Consider the following 16,001-nt stretch of genomic DNA (forward strand, 5'->3'; position numbering starts at 1 on the left):
ACAGCAGGGCACTTCAACATAATAACCCTAAAAGTGAATACTTTTTAAAAATTATTTATTTTTTTGTTTTTTTTTTAGGTAGCTGATAACATAGGGAAAGCAAGAAAGAATTATAAACTCCAAACTCAATGGGAGATTGCCTTGAAATAAGTTAGGAAAGTTTTAGTCATGAGTAGTTACTGTATCTATCCATAAATTGAGTAGAATGGAGGATCTTCCAGCTGTATATTTTTTGTGAAGGACATGATTGTCTATAGTGTTGATTGATTTTTGAGGCCCAATAGTTGCTTCTTTCAGTTAACCAGCTGAACACTCTTTAAGTTGTCTAGGAATTCCTAATGATTTAATTATGTAGTTTCTGTGTTAGGATAACATATATATAAATCAGTCATAACCCTTTTTAAGGTCAAACTTTCATGTGATTTTAAGTTTACTTAGGAGTCATATTTTACCTGTTTTCAAAAATATTTAAGGTGACTTGAAGTGGTTCTTAAGCTGGTTACACGTTAGAATCACATGCGAAGCTGTTAAACATGTCTACACTTAAACCATTAAATCAGAATTTGGGGAGGAGTGAGCCAGAGGCATTTGTAATTTTCACGTTACTCAGGTGATTTTCATGTGTAGCTTTGCTTAAGAACCACTGAATTGAAGTGAAATTAGGGATTAAAAGTAAAGAACGAACATTTACTATAATCAAGAAGAGTTGAAAAATCTTGTTATTTCTGATCTTTTATTTTCTGTTTTCATACCAAATCTGTTTTCTTTACAGCATTTACTATAACTTAGGCTTCCCTGATAGCTCAGTAAAGAATCCACCTGCAATGCAGGACACCCTGGTTTGATTCCTGGGTTGGGAAGTTCCTCTGGAGAAGGGATAGGCTACCCACTCCAGTACTCTGGCCTGGAGAATTCTGTGGACTGTATAGTCCATGGGGTTGCAAAGAGTCGGACACGACTGAGCAACTGTCACTTCACTTTCAGAATTATTTAAGTCACTATTTTAAAAAGAAAATAAGACCTGAGCTTCCATCTTTTTTCTTCATATTTTACTATACCCTTAGTAAGGGCCTGTCATATTCTTGGCATTGAACATTTGTATGTAGGTTGATAGGAAAGAATAAATGATGAATGAAAGCATGCTAAATTAGATTACTATTTTCTGTTAAATAGCAAATTTGTTTTGAAACTGTGACAGGAGTTTATCACTTAACTGGATTAGTAGACAATAATTTGCAACCATATTTTACAGAAGACACATATTACTATTTAAATGGATAATCAATAGATTAAACCTTTAAAGGCTGGTAGAGTATATCAGAAGATAACTCAGCAAATGTATTTTCTGGGGAATTGAGACATTATAATCTGAATCTGCCTTGGAGAATCAGGATGAATGATTATAGCACAGTTTCTACAATTACATTTTGCATATCAGAGATCTTTTATAAACATTTTGTATGCCATGTGCTAGGGATGCAAAGATAGATGGCTTGAAGGAAGGGCTTTTGGGCTATCTTTGATCAGTGTATTTATATTACTGTTCATATTATTGACTAAAAGCAAGAATAATATGCTTTGTTTCTTGTGTTGAAGAGGAAAATTGATATTCTAATTGTGACATTGAAAGAGACACACTTACATATCCATCCTTCACAGGGACATCATGAACAGCAGAACTTCCATGTAGGGCTATTAATTTCTTCACCACCAAGCTTTTGACCTTAACAAATAGTTGACAACTCAAATTTCTGTGTTGAATAGTGTGCAAGAGACAAGGTATCCCTGAAGACTTATTTAATATCTGATGTTTGAAGAAACTTCACATACGACTAACTTGGTCCTAAGTGATTTAATGCTCACAACGAACTTAATGAGCTTGCTGCTCTTGTTACCCCTATTGTGGAGACCAAAACCCTGAAGCATTTGCCTGAGTTTATATAGCCTTTTGTTGGGGAAGAAGGATTTGAATGGAGGCATTCTGATTCCAGAGCCACCTGTCTTAATTTTACCACATTGATGAGAAAAAATCAATAAACAGTCTGTGGTAGAAACGAGTGTTGTTTGAGCCAAACTGAGGGCTATAGCCTGGAAGACAGCCTCTCAGATAACTGAGGAATTGCTCAGGAGAAGCATGGTTTTCAGCACTGTTTTAATATCTTATCAGAATATAGAACGTCAAACAAGTCAGGGATACATTCCTTCAGGGTTTAGGAAAAAAAAAAAAAGAGCATGTGCACAGTAAGTCAGTATGGCCTTGGCTCCTGGGAGGGGAGTCTTATCATTGAAGGAGGACCAGCAATGGCTTCCCAGGAAAGGAGGCATTTAATCTTTATTTTTAACATGGCTATTCTTTACTTGTGATCAGTGCACACTTGGCTTTAATAATTAAAGCAGATATACAATGTATACTTGATAGGCCAAAATGGGCTATTTTAATCAGTATAAAAGTCAAGTTAATTCATATATAAACTAGAATGACTTCTAATCATTCTATATACCTCAATATGTGAAAATATCTTTCATCAACACTGTATTGTCCCCTAAGAAGATATTCTCAAAAATCACCAGATAAGGGATTTCTCTAATTATGCTGAACTTTTCACTTTCAACAGTCATTCCAGGAAGGACAAAAAAGATTTTCTTTTCTTTAAAAAAATGATACATTATTCAGGAATGGAGATCATTAAAAATGCTTTTAATATATAGTTACTAATTGATTAGAATTTTAAGTTATTGGTTATTGTGATGTTGAAAACCACTTTGAATAGTTTTTCATGATCTGAATTAATATATTGGAGTATAAATTGAATTTGTGAAATAACCTTGGTAAGAAATGGTAAACCCACTGCTGAATGCTGCTCTGTTTTGTGAGAACTCTACCAGTGTGTAACTCTAAGAGAAGTTTTGCCATCTTTCAGTATTTTCATCTGTTATATTAAGGGTAGAAAACCATAATGAAAAAATGAATGAAAAAATGTTATCCTGGTTTCCTTTGTGTTTTGTAAACAATAAATAACTTTTAAATGGATGGCAGCATTTGTTCTTTTAATCAGCAAAGGTATTTTATTTATGGCTATTGAATTAGTCCACCTAAAAAGATTAATCCATTCTTATTAAAAGCAAAAGCAATTTGCTTTTATTTATTAGAATTCAGCAATTATTGCCAAATAGACAACTTTTATCATCATTTTAGATTTTTCAAGAAGGAGTGACCTCAACAGTTGACTTTAAACTTTTAAGTGATTCACTTTGTATCTTTTGATTTCTTAAGGCATGAGCAATTTTGGCCATTTTGACCATTACAGAATATCATGTTTAGAAACTATCCAAGATTCAGTCAATAGCATGTACATAAAAAGGTTCTTTTCTTTCTGATCCATATGTCAGTTACTGGGGTAATTATCAAATATAAATCACTTGATGAAGTATCGGTCAGCTGTTCTGTAACTTTGTTGGAATCAACACTAGCCAAGACTTTTGTGTTTATCTATGCTGACCCTAGTGACATCTGTTAACATTATGTTCTTTTTTTAATCTTATATTTACTCTTTTCAACATGTGAACAGTAATGTTTTTGTGTTGGCTGACTTCATGTTTCTTCTATTTTTTACTCCAAGAACCCTGGAATCCATGTAAGTAAGTTCGCTTGTGTAAGGCAGATTACTCACTTTCTTCTGCTCTTAGTATTCAGCAATACTGAAGAGCACATTTTAGCTTCTCCCCCTTTCTAAATTTCCTTCATTTTATTGTTTGTCTCAGACTTTATTTGACCTTTTCCTTGTTATTTACTGGCTCATCACTTTCACTAGCTTCCTTCTTGCCAATTTTCGTCATCAGCTTACTTCCATTTAGCATAGTAATTCAACTTTTAATCAACAAATCTGTTCATTGTAATAATCCTTTGTCTTCTGATTTTGGTAGCACTACCTCTGATTTCTACAACTGGAAAAACTAATGATGTGTTTCATATATAACATTTTTATCATATTTCATATATTCATATATCATATTATCATATTTCAGTCACTTGAAAAGATTATTCCCATGACTACGTTTAAGTCTTTTGAAAATGTGCTCTTGTGGTGTTTATTTCTCTGACATTTTCTCTACTTAAACTGCTTAGGAATTTAATTTTTTTTTTAATTTGCATGTCTTTGGTCTCCCTGATTTTGAAGGTTCAGTATATATGTGAAATTTACATTATCAGAATTTATGAAAGTCAGTAAGTACTTTATACTGACAGACTTCATGACATTTAGCATTCTCTTTTAATACTTAGCTTTGTATGACAGTAAAGAGCATGTGTTCATGCTGAGTCATTTCAGTCGTATCCAACTTTTTGTGACCTTATGGACTATAGCCTGCCAGGCTCCTCTATCCAAGGGATTCTCCAGGCAAGAATACTGGAGTGGGTTGCCATCCCTTCCTCCAGGGGATCTTCCAACCCAGGGATTGAACTTGTGTCTCTAGGTTGGCAGGCAGGTTCTTTACCACTAGCGCCACCTGGGAATGTCTAGCCTTAGCTCTTTGTTTTTGAATTTTGAAATATCCCCAAACTTTATTCTTAATTACCAAATAACACTTTTTTAATATGCAGGTTTGCCACGCAGAACTTGAACTAGGGACTTGTTTTCAAGCAGTGAATAGCAGAATTCAGTTACAAATTCTTGAGGCACAGTACCTTCCAAGTTCATCAACACCCCTAACTTTGAGTAAGTATGTCAAAGTGGTTTAAAGTGAAATCTTCAGAAAATATTTATAACAGATAGATTTTTCCTACATTTCTTACAGTGAAGATTATAATCTTAGTTATTTTTATTATTTAACTTATATACTTACCTTTCAACTTAAAATTACTTTATTGGATTTCAAATTTTAGCCATTGTGTTAACCCACTCCTCTCTTGATTCTTATCCAATTGTGACCTTCTTGCATTTGATGCTATTCTTTATTTATCTCATTAGTTAATATAGGTTGAGTGTCCAGAGGACTGTCAGGTATGTTTCACCAGCCTAGATGGTGTATCCTCTCTCTAGGTCTATGCCCTTTTTTGGATACTCTGCTAACTCGAAACTTAATTTTAAAAAACTAACTCACACCTTGAAAATCTTGAAAAAACACAAACCTTAAAACACTTTCTCACCTTGTGCCTTTGAGTATATTCAGAGTTTCTGACATTTTGGTTGTCTAGCCCTGGTTCACATGGCTACTCCTAGAGTGGGAGGTTTGAGGTCAGTCCTACCTAAAGGGCTAAGAGTGGGGGTAAAAGTGTTCCTTATTCCTACTAGAAGAAAAGAAAATATCTGGAGGTAGGCAGAAGCAATGATGTCTACTGTAACTACAAAGATTGAAAATTAATATAGTTGAGCACAATTCAAGAAACTAGGAAAACAACAGCAAACACAAAGGAAGTTAGAAATAGAAATTAAAGCTAAAGTTGGAGTTGATAAATATGGAGAAAACAAAAACCTCACAAAATTAATAAAACCAAAAGATTGTTCCTTTGGAAAGAATATTAAAATAGATAAACCTATAGAAGGTTGGATCAAGCAAAAAATAAAAGAAAACATGAACAAGGAAGAGGATATAATTTTAAATTCGTAAGAGATTCAAAAATAAGATAACACCATTTATAATGATACCAGTTCATTTGAATAGCTATATAAAATAAATGATTTTCTAAGAAAAAAAATGTTGGAATTCACTCCAGAAGAGGGAAGAGTCTGAATAGAACAATACTGTAACTATGTAAAAGCACTTTAAGAACTGCCTCTAACAGAAACAGGGGCCAAGATGATTTTACTGGCAGATTCTACTAAACTTTCAAGGAACGTGTAATTCCTTTTCTATATGAGCTGTTCCACAGAACGAAAAAAAGATGGAAAAAGATGGTTTATGAGGTTAGCATATTCTTGACATCAAAACGGAAAGGATAGCATACACAAAAAATAGCTATAGACTACCATTATTTATGTAGGTAAATGGAAAAATCATAAAATAAAAAATAAGTAAAGTCCAACTTGGCATTAAAAGAGTAAGTTAAATTACCAGGACCGTAAAAGGTTAAGTCTAGGAAACAAGGAAAAAACAGTGCAGTTTAATACATTAACATGTGTCTTCCTTTAATCAAAACGGCTAATGGTAATCAGGATTATCAGTGATCTCCATTTTATAAATATTGGTCAGCCTCAATTCTCACTTTGTGGCTGCCTCCTAAACTCTTCACTTTCTTGTTGTCTGGCAGCCCCATCTCTATACCATCACTTCTCGAATTAGTCAGACTGCACTTTCTGCTTGAGCTGTAAGCACTGTATGTCAGATTGGGGGGCAGCCTTAGGTGAATGCTGTATAAACCCGAATTTTACTTAGTGTGCTTCCCATCTTTTAAGAGGTGACACCCGTATAGTTTCTTTCTGTTTCTGGTCTGTGTTTAGTGTCTTGAACAATTGTTTTTAATATTTTCCCCAGTTTATAATCATAATCTATGAAAAGTTGGTTTGTGTAAGCTATTTTACCATTACTGGAAGCTCTACATCTCAAATTTACTTAAAGAATAGATTTTCTCTAGTGGGCAGGTGTTTAACTTCTGGAGTCTCAGCAAATAATTTTACTTATATAAATTGTGAAATAATTCCTTTAGCTCTCCAAGGAGTTGGCACTTCTCTTTTGTATAATCCTTTTCAGTGTGTACTCCTTTACTGCTGATTGTTATTTATGCCTACAATTCCAGTCTTTAATGGCAGTAGAGGAAGATTAGATTCATTTAGGTGACAGTAGTTATTTGTAAATTACAATAGTAATTGTAAAGTTTACTAGAGAAGTTTTCTCTTAATGGTAGTAACTCATCAGATCTTTAAAAGTACTTATTTTGTTATTTTATGACAAATATATGGATTATATCTCTATATGACATTTAAAATTTTATTTATCAAAATTTCTTATTCTTTAGGTTTTTTTGTGAAAGTGGCAATGTTTAGCTCAGGAGAGTTGATTTATAAGAAGAAGACACGCTTACTGAAGGCCTCCAATGGAAGAGTAAAGTGGGGAGAGACTATGATTTTTCCACTTATACAGAGTGAAAAAGAAATTATTTTTCTCATTAAGCTTTATAGTCGAAGCTCTGTAGGAAGAAGACACTTTGTGGGACAGGTTAGTAGGCAGTTTTATCTCATATTCTTTCCTTGCACTTAAACAGTAGCATTTAAACAGTTGGTTAACAAAAAAATAGGTTAAAACTGAGGCTGAATAGAGTGAAATCAAAAGTTAAATTCAATGCAAAACTCAAAAAAACATTTACTATAAAAAAAGTTTGCAGGAAAAATATTTACCGCAAAAATCAAATATTGTCAGACTTTTGGCTTTAATACAAAAATAGTTTTAATTTCTGAGCAACCAGGATTTTTAAAATGAGTTTTTTTCCCTGAGTTTTTCAATACTCTCCTTGTGAAAGAGGAAACTCTTAAGTATTTGAATCAGATTTCTTAACGCTTGCTTTATTGTGTCATGTTCATTTTAATGGTTGTATGCTATTAGCTCCATTGTGGTAAAGCTGAATTCCTAGAAAACATTGATCTTAACAGTGGTTGTGATATTATTTAGTCAATATTGTTATCTGGATTAACCTATTTTAAAATTCTTGGCAATTTTTATAAGACTGCATAACACTTACTTACTTGCCAATCCTATGGAACTTGTTTCCTTTTGTAGTTCTTTTTTTCTCTTATTGGGTACATTGTATTAGGTGTATATTATTTTTTATCCTAATTACAGTTGTTTGACTCACATTTAAATTCCAAAATCTGTATTATTAGTTTTAAAAGCTTCTGTTTGACAGCAAGATGTTATTAGTGCTTTACATGAATCTTCAAATTATATGTGAATTTTCAAAGATTGATATTAACTGACTTCATATATTCTACCTAAAATGTTTGTGAAAAATATTACATTTTTGTGGTTCTCCATTTATTCTTATTTGGAAAAGAGTTTGAACTCAAGAATTAGTATAACTAGCATACTTTTCAAAGTCATGGGGCCTGTAAAGTTTTCCTGTATCATTAAGTCTCAACTACCATGTATGAAAGGAATAGGAGATTTACCTGACAAATAATTTTCAGAATAATGTTTTTTGGTGATGCCGCTTTCTCAGTTGAGATTGTAGTTAAGAATAACTCTGGAAAGGTTCCTGTTGGTTATCTGTTGCCTCTGGCTCCTCTGGGAGCCTCAGGGAGCCACCCTGGTCAGGTAGCCACATGTGGAAACAAGATCTCCCACTCGTCTATTAGCCAAAGCACTTTCCTGTTATGTTTTATATATTGGGATTCTTTATATGATTTTATTTGAAGGAAAGTTCTTCAGACCAAGAAATTAAAAGAGAAAAGTTTGAAAAACAAACCTTTTGAAGTGACCTGCTCCAATTTATTTATTTAGAAGAATTAGAAACCGAGTTTCAAAGAAGTTAACTCCAAAGTAACATCATTTGTTAGTGCTATGGCTGAGTTGAGAATTCAAGTTTGTTTCCTTGTTCACCTTGCCTCCATGATACATAACATATAATGTGATAACTTATATTTGCATAATGCTTTACAGTTTTTCCAAGTTCACTCACATATGCTATCTAAAGTTACATAAGTGATAGGTTTATTGAAAGTTATGGATCAAGAATGATTTCATTTAGATTAGATTTATTAGATTTCAATTAAAATTACAGTTGTATTTAATATAAAGGTACTTAAAATACACATTCCTTACCAATCAATTTGCAGCTTCCCAGGTGGCGCTAGTGGTGAAGAAACTGCCTGCCAGTGCAGGAGATGTCAGAGATGCAGGTTCAGTCTCTGGGTCAGGAAGATCCCCTGGAGAAGGGCCTGGCAACCCACTCCAGCGTTCTTGCCTGGAGAATCCCATGGACAGAAGAGCCTGGTGGGCTACAGTCCATAGGGTCGCAAAGAGTTGGATACGACTGAAGCGACTTAGCACACACCAATCAATTTAAATTATAATTAGTCTCAATTAGTATTTACAAAAATGTTTTTAAGTGGTTGGAATCAGTCTTAAGTTGAGCTTCTAGGTTAATTGCCTAAGAAAGGATACTAAAAACTGTTTTGGAGGAAATGATTCTGTAATATCTCACATTGAATTTTTAAATTGAATTGAGTGATATAAAATAGTCTTCAGTGACTAGATTAAGTGTTTTAAAATTTAAGTTTCAAAGAGACAAACTTTTGGAAAAATGGAAATATGTTTAGTTGAAAATAGGTAACCCAAACTTCCAATTGTCTTTCGTTAGTGAGAGTAATCAGTTGTATGAACTCAGTTACCATTATTGTGTTAAGTTAAATGACTGTACTATTCCTTTACAGATTTGGATAAGTGAAGACAGTAATAACACTGAAGCAGTGAGCCAGTGGAAAGAGACAGTCACACATCCAGAAAAGGTTGTTGTTAAGTGGCACAAATTAAATCCATCTTGAAGACGCCGCACATTAATTTGGTGATGAACTTGGCATTCTTTTCGAGGACTTATGATTTTAATTTGCTACCAATTTAAAGAAACAAATCAGTACATTTATTTATGGAGGCCATATTACAGTAATATAATGGATCTAATAGAAAATTAAACTTGGTAAAAAATGGGATGAATTATATCAGATACCCAAAGTAAAGGAAATGTTTTAGACAGTAGGGCAACTAAATAAATTATAAAGTCAGTAGGAATATCAGTCATAGATAGTTACTGCTGTATAATGGTTATGAGTATTTTAAAGCTTTACATAGATATTAAAAATCCAATATATCAAGTCTCTGTTAGTACAAGTGGACATATAGAAGACTGCCACTGTTTCAGTGCTAGTCATTATTGATTATAGCTTAACTCTACTGTTTTAACTCCTTGCTACATATTTTCCCTCAGAAAGCAAAAATAAATTGAACCACTTCAACTCTTCTTATTTGGGGAAACTTTGTGGCCTATGTTTATCATTATTTACCCATAAGTTGTCACATTGCCGCTTTATAAGCTGTTTATCTCTAAGAAATCTCAGACATAGAAAACTACATTTTGGCAAGAATAGAATAAATGAAAACACCATAAGGTTGAAGTTTAATTGGAAATTCAGTGTACACACATTTTTCTGTAAGGTTATCATCCATATAGCCCATCCTAATTAGCAGAATTAATTGAACTTAAATAACAAATTCAATATTTTATGATAATCACTTATTTGTTTTTAGTTTTTTAAATATAAATTACTTGTTCTATAATCCACAACATTAGAATATTTTCCTATGTTTTAAAACTGACCATACATGATAACATTATGTAGCAAATACATATTTTCTGTTACAGTTTTTCTCCGGTACTCACTACAACTCAATATGTAGGGATAATTTCAATTTAGTTGGTCAGACAAGCTGTGATCAAAAAAACACATTTGGAGAAATCAGTGACACCATTCCTGATCTTGGAAAATATGACTTTATTTTTGCTAATGGGTAGTCTAAGTGATTCATCTTCTATTTTTTTCTCTCTTACCTTGTCCCACACATGCCAACAGATAAATAGTGATATTTTAGGTCAGAAGTATACTTTGCTGTAATTTATGCATGCCCCCCTTTTTTTTTTTTTTCTAATTCTTGTTCTGTATATCTCATTCAGTTCAGTTCAGTTCAGTCGCTCAGTTGTGTTCGACTCTTTGCAACCCCCTGGACTGCAGCACGCCAGGCCTCCCTGTCCATCACCAACTCCCAAACTCATGTCCATTGAGTAGGTGATGCCATCCAACCATCTCATCCTCTGTCGTCCCCTTCTCCTTCCACCTTCAATCTTTCCCAGCATCAGTTAAGATTTCCCAAATAAACACTAATTCCCCTTTTCCTGAGTACCACCTCCTCAAGCTACAAAACATGCATAGTTGACATGCCCTTTGCTTCTGCTTCTAGAGTTATGGTATACTGGAGGTGTTGACAGGTACTCTCTGACACTCTGCTTTTTGAAATAATTTTTTTTTAGATTTGTGAAAAATGGCATATTGGTGAGTACTCATGGACTTTCAAGAGAAATCACCTTGAGAGGAGGTGTTTTGAGTCTTTAAGACACATGGCAGTCATTTAAAACAATTTAAAAAAATAGACTTTATTTTTTTAGAGCAGTTTTAGATTCACAGCAAAATTGAGAGGAAGGTACAGAGAGTTCTCATATACCCTCTACCCCCACATTTACACAGCTTTCCTTGCTATCAACACCTTGCACTATAGTGGTATATTTCTTAAAATCACTGAACCTTCATTGACATATCATCACCCAAAGTCCATGGTTTATATTAGGGTTCACTCTTTATGTTGTACATTCTATACAAATGTATAGATGTTGTACATTCTATACAAATACACAAATGACATGTATCCACCACTCTAATTTCACGCAGAGTAGTGTCACTGCCCTAAAAATTCTCTGCAAATACAACCATTTGAATAGTTAAGAAAGAAGTAAATGTATCATTGTCTTTTAGATAAGTAACAGACTGTATTGTTTTTAAAAAATCTAGAATTTTATTTTAGCAATTTTTTTGTGTACTAGTAATGCTTTCAATTCCTAAATTTATTACAAGTAGTCGTGTATTTAATGAAACTTCTAATTATTTTAATTATCAATATTTTAAATATGTGTGTAGTGTATAATTTGAAGGAAAGATACAACGTCTTGGTTTCTTGTGTGTCTTAGAATCCTAGGTAAATAAAAAAATTAAAAGAAAATCTTTGTATTTTAAGGACTTCAGTTAGAGAAGTGTTTGACCCAACTAAGATCCCAAATATTTTAATTAGTGTTTACTTAAGCCTTTTTCAAATAAAGTAGTACTGACTAGGAGATGTTCTTACTGTTTCCTTGAAGCTTTACCTAGAAATAGAAAAAGAAATACACTGTTGTATTAATAGCTACTCATGAGAAAAAACATTAGAAACTTGTAATAAAAATTTAAATACTATGCAAAAAATCACTTCTCTTTGTACTTACTTGGCATTTTTTACCTTTACCCACTTATAAATGAGAGGGAACTAAAATGATGCTGGGCAACCGAGAAAAGCAGGGAGAGTTCACATTGATAGCTAACAGCTTGCACAGTGCTAATCTCTAACAGTGTATTTATTTATAAGTTTTCAGGTTAATACAATTAAATAGCTGCAGTCCATATTGAAATATAACTTCATTTTTTGGCTTTTGTTTGGTTTTCTATGATTATTTTTTTAGCAGAACTAGAGAACTCACCGCTGAAGTATATCAGTTCAGAGGGAACCAGTGGGATTTTAAACGTAAGTTATGTAGTCATGGTCTGAAAATAACCTAAACTGGTCTTTTGTTTGAATACAGTTATGTGAATTTCTCTGATACTAATGTACAAAAACTATATTTCCCAACAAAAATTTCCACTGTTTGTTTAATCAAATAATGGTTGGTTTATGAAGGATTTCAGAAATTTACAATAAATATCAACTTTTTATATTATGGCAGTAATGGATATTTCAAAAATATATATTTACTTTTGGTATTTGGTAGGTTACATTGAGGGAAGTTCCAGATAAAAGTCTGTATTTACATTAGTTGTGAGAATGTTTACAGTTGACCCTTGAACAACACAGGGATTAAGGGTATCCCAATGCAGTTGAAAATCTGAGTATAACTTTACATTTGTCCCTCTGTGGTTCTGAATTCATAGGTTCAACTAACCTTGCATTATGTTATACTGTGCATGTGTGTCGAGTCGTTTCAGTTGTGTCCGACTCTTTGTGACCCTAAGGACTGTAGTCTGCCAGACTTCTGTGTCCTTGGGATTCTCCAGGCAAGAATACTGAAGTGGGTTGCCATGCCCTCCTCCAGGGGATCTTCCTGACCCAGGGATCGAACCTGGTCTCTTTTATCTCCTGCATTAGCAGGTAGATCTTTACCACTAGCACCACCTGGGAAGCCCAGTTATCTGGTTAGTAAATATCAAAACTGGGACTTAGGTTCAGGAAAACCCCAGCAGTGTCAAGTCCAGGGGGAGAGAATTCTTCATTTCAGATTTAGTCTAAATAAACTGAACAATGTTTATCTTTTTAAAAATTTGGTGGAGTATCATTTTGGATATGGACAGTGGATACAGGGAGTTAAGAGAGGCTGTCTTCATTTAGAACCTGGCCACATCTCTGCCTGCCTTGGCACTGTGTCTAGGAAAGGTACAAAATACTCTGATGAGAGGTTGTGCATCTCAGCAAGGTCCATGCTCGGATTACTCAAGCCCAGCCTCAGTGGACCTGGTTAGCTCTGAGCCCATCCACTAGCCTGGGGCAGAGCTTGTCTGCCTCATGTACTTACTGAAAAAAATCTGCATATAAGTGGACTTGTACAGTTCAAACCTGTGTTGTTCAAGAGTCAGCTGTATTAGGGTTCCAGAGAAATGGAATCAGTAGGAGATAGATAAGAAAGGAGGGAGATACAAATTTTCTTTTAATTATGAGGAATTCACATATGTTTATGGAAACTGAGAAATCCCACAGTCTGCCCCAAGCTGGAGACCCAGGAAAACCAATGGTCTAATTCAGTCTGAGTCCAAAAGCTTGAGAACCAGAGGCACCAATAGTATAAATCCCAGTCTAAAGTCAAGAGAAGATGAGATAAGAACAGCTCAGTGAGGCGGAAAAAAAAAAAAAGGCAAATTCATCTTTCCTCTGCCTTTTGTTCTTTTCCTGCGCTCAACAGATTAAAAGATGCCCACCCACACTGATACAAGTACTAATCTCATCCAGAAATACCCTCACAGACACACCCAGAAATGATATTTAATCTGGGCACCCTGGCCAGTCAAGCTGACACATAAAATTAACTATGGCAGGTACCTACTAGTGTTCTTTTAGTGCATTAGTTGTAATTCTTGTTCAAAAATAAATATCAAATGCTTGACATTTTGTCTGAAATATCAAGAAAATAATTATGAAAAGGATATATATGAAGTACCTGTCCATTTTGAAATACAGATTTAAGATTTAAAAAGGTGTTAAGAGTGTTGACCTGAAATAAATACACTGTGCTGACTGAAAAGAAAACAAACAAACAAAAAAACCCACACAGCCTGAAAGTTGAGAATTCTGTTTTATTCAGCTGTTTTCCAAGGACTTCAAGCCTAGAAGATAGCCTCTCAGATCACTCTGCCCTGAAAATGTAAGGGAGGAGCCAGGATATATAGGGGTTCTTACAACAAAGGTAGTGGGAACATCAAAAGATGAATTAAAGAAAACTGGATATCTTAAGGAATTTAGCACTTTTCTATATATGGGAAGATGCAAGAACCAGGGCTCATTGAAAATCATTTCTTTGATGTGCACCTTAGCTATCAAGAGCCAGTGTCCTTGGTTTCCCATCCTGAGTTCCCTCAGGGTGCACCGTTGTGGGTGGTTGCAGCCACTGAGGGCTTGCCAGCAGGGGCAGCCCCATTTGTCTCCATCCTGAGTTTCCTCAGGGTTCACTGTCAGGAGCAGCTTGATGGCAACATCCTTTGTTTACCCATATGACAGGAAGCATTTTTTATTCAAAACTGTCAGATATTTCTCTAGAAAAGATGAATTTATTTGGGAACAGCAGAAGATTGCAATTTGTGGCCAGCTACCATGGAAACTCAAGTCTAAGTCCCACCTGCCAGTGAAGGAAAACATTTTATGTTATAGAGAGGAAAAGGAAGTTGAGAGGGCTGCTGTAAACAGAGTCCATGGCTTTTCATTGGTTGAGTTCTTGCCAGGAAAGAAGAGGAGTCTCTGCTTACTGTTGGGCTTTGGTCACATTGCAGGGCATGGGAGCTCCCCCTTCTGGTCTCCCAATTCAATCTTACTGAGGTTTCTGTTTGTTTATTTACAAGAGTTAATATAGCCTGTAGTAGTTAATCCAATACTTTGGCCACCTCATGCAAAGAGTTGACTCATTGGGAAAGACCCTGATGCTGGGAGGGATTGGGGGCAGGAGGAGAAGGGGACGTCAGAGGATGAGATGGCTCGATGGCATCACTGACTCGATGGACATGAGTTTGAGTAAACTCCAGGAGTTGGTGATAGACAGGGAGGCCTGGCATGCTACATTTATGGGGTTGCAGAGTCAGACACAACTGGGCAACTGAACTGAACTGAACATAGCCTTGGGCTTTCCAGGTGATGCAGTGGTAAAGAATCTGCCTGGCAATGCAGGAGATACATGCAAAAGACATGGGTTTGATCCCTGAGTTGGGAAGATCCCTTGAAGAAGGAAATAGCAACCCACTCCAGTATTCTTGCCTGGGAAATCCCATGGACAGAGCAGCCTGGTAGGCTACAGTCCAGGGGATCACAGAGTCAGACACAACTGAGCACACACATATACACACACACAAAATGTAGCCCTGTGAAATTTTGTTATTGTTTAGCTGCTAGATCAGATCAGATCAGTTGCTCAGTCGTGTCCGACTCTTTGCAACCCCATGAATCGCAGCATGCCAGGCCTCCCTGTCCATCACCAACTCCCAGAGTTCACTCAGACTCACGTCCATCAAGTCAATGATGCCATCCAGCCATCTCATCCTCTGTCGTCCCCTTCTCCTCCTGCCCCCAATCCCTCCCAGCATCAGAGTCTTTTCCAATGAGTCAACTCTGCGTGAGGTGGCCAAAGTACTGGAGTTTCAGCTTTAGCTGCTAAGCCCTGTATAAAATTAGATTATATTTTATGGGTGATAGATTGTCTGAAGATGAATGCTGCCTACATTATCAGTGATTTTCTAGTGGAAAAAATTTTAATTTAGGATTTACAGATTTCTTAACTTTCATGTATAAAAGTCTGATATCTAAAATAATGACATTTTATTAAAACTGGTAACTAACTTCAATTATATAACTATATTAAAACATAGGACTCTGATAATAGCAGTAAAAGAAAGTAAAAGTGAAGTCGCTCAGTCGTGTCCAACTCTCTGCAACCCCATGGACTATAGCCTACCAGGCTCCTCGGT

General features: G+C 35.1%; 2 protein-coding genes across 19 annotated transcripts in view; both read left to right on the forward strand.

Moving 5' to 3' along the window:
- Positions 1–11,996, forward strand: part of TC2N (tandem C2 domains, nuclear) — a 42,846-nt gene extending 30,850 nt beyond the window's left edge. For all 9 annotated transcript variants that reach the window (XM_086363214.1, XM_086363219.1, XM_086363222.1 and 6 more), the window contains 3 exons: positions 4,601–4,715; positions 6,953–7,152; positions 9,363–11,996. In XM_086363214.1, coding sequence (XP_086219340.1) covers positions 4,601–4,715; positions 6,953–7,152; positions 9,363–9,473 — 426 coding nt within the window. In that variant the 3' untranslated portion in view covers positions 9,474–11,996. The remainder of the gene's footprint in view (positions 1–4,600; positions 4,716–6,952; positions 7,153–9,362) is intronic.
- Positions 10,615–16,001, forward strand: part of CATSPERB (catsper channel auxiliary subunit beta) — a 187,038-nt gene continuing 181,651 nt past the window's right edge. For 8 of the 10 annotated variants that reach the window (XR_015149462.1, XR_015149466.1, XR_015149465.1 and 5 more), the window contains exon 1: positions 10,655–12,309. Coding sequence is in view for 5 of the 10 variants with exons in the window: in XM_086363202.1 (XP_086219328.1) it covers positions 12,232–12,309 (78 nt within the window). In the remaining 5 variants the exon portion in view is untranslated. Of the gene's footprint in view, positions 12,310–16,001 lie in introns of all 10 variants that reach the window. The other 2 variants (XR_015149463.1, XR_015149464.1) reach the window with 2 other exon arrangements.

Source organism: Bos grunniens, chromosome 21, assembly GCF_055505025.1.
Source record: "Bos grunniens cultivar Pamir isolate PY7600 chromosome 21, Bosgru_T2T1.0, whole genome shotgun sequence".
NCBI lineage: Eukaryota > Metazoa > Chordata > Mammalia > Artiodactyla > Bovidae > Bos > Bos grunniens.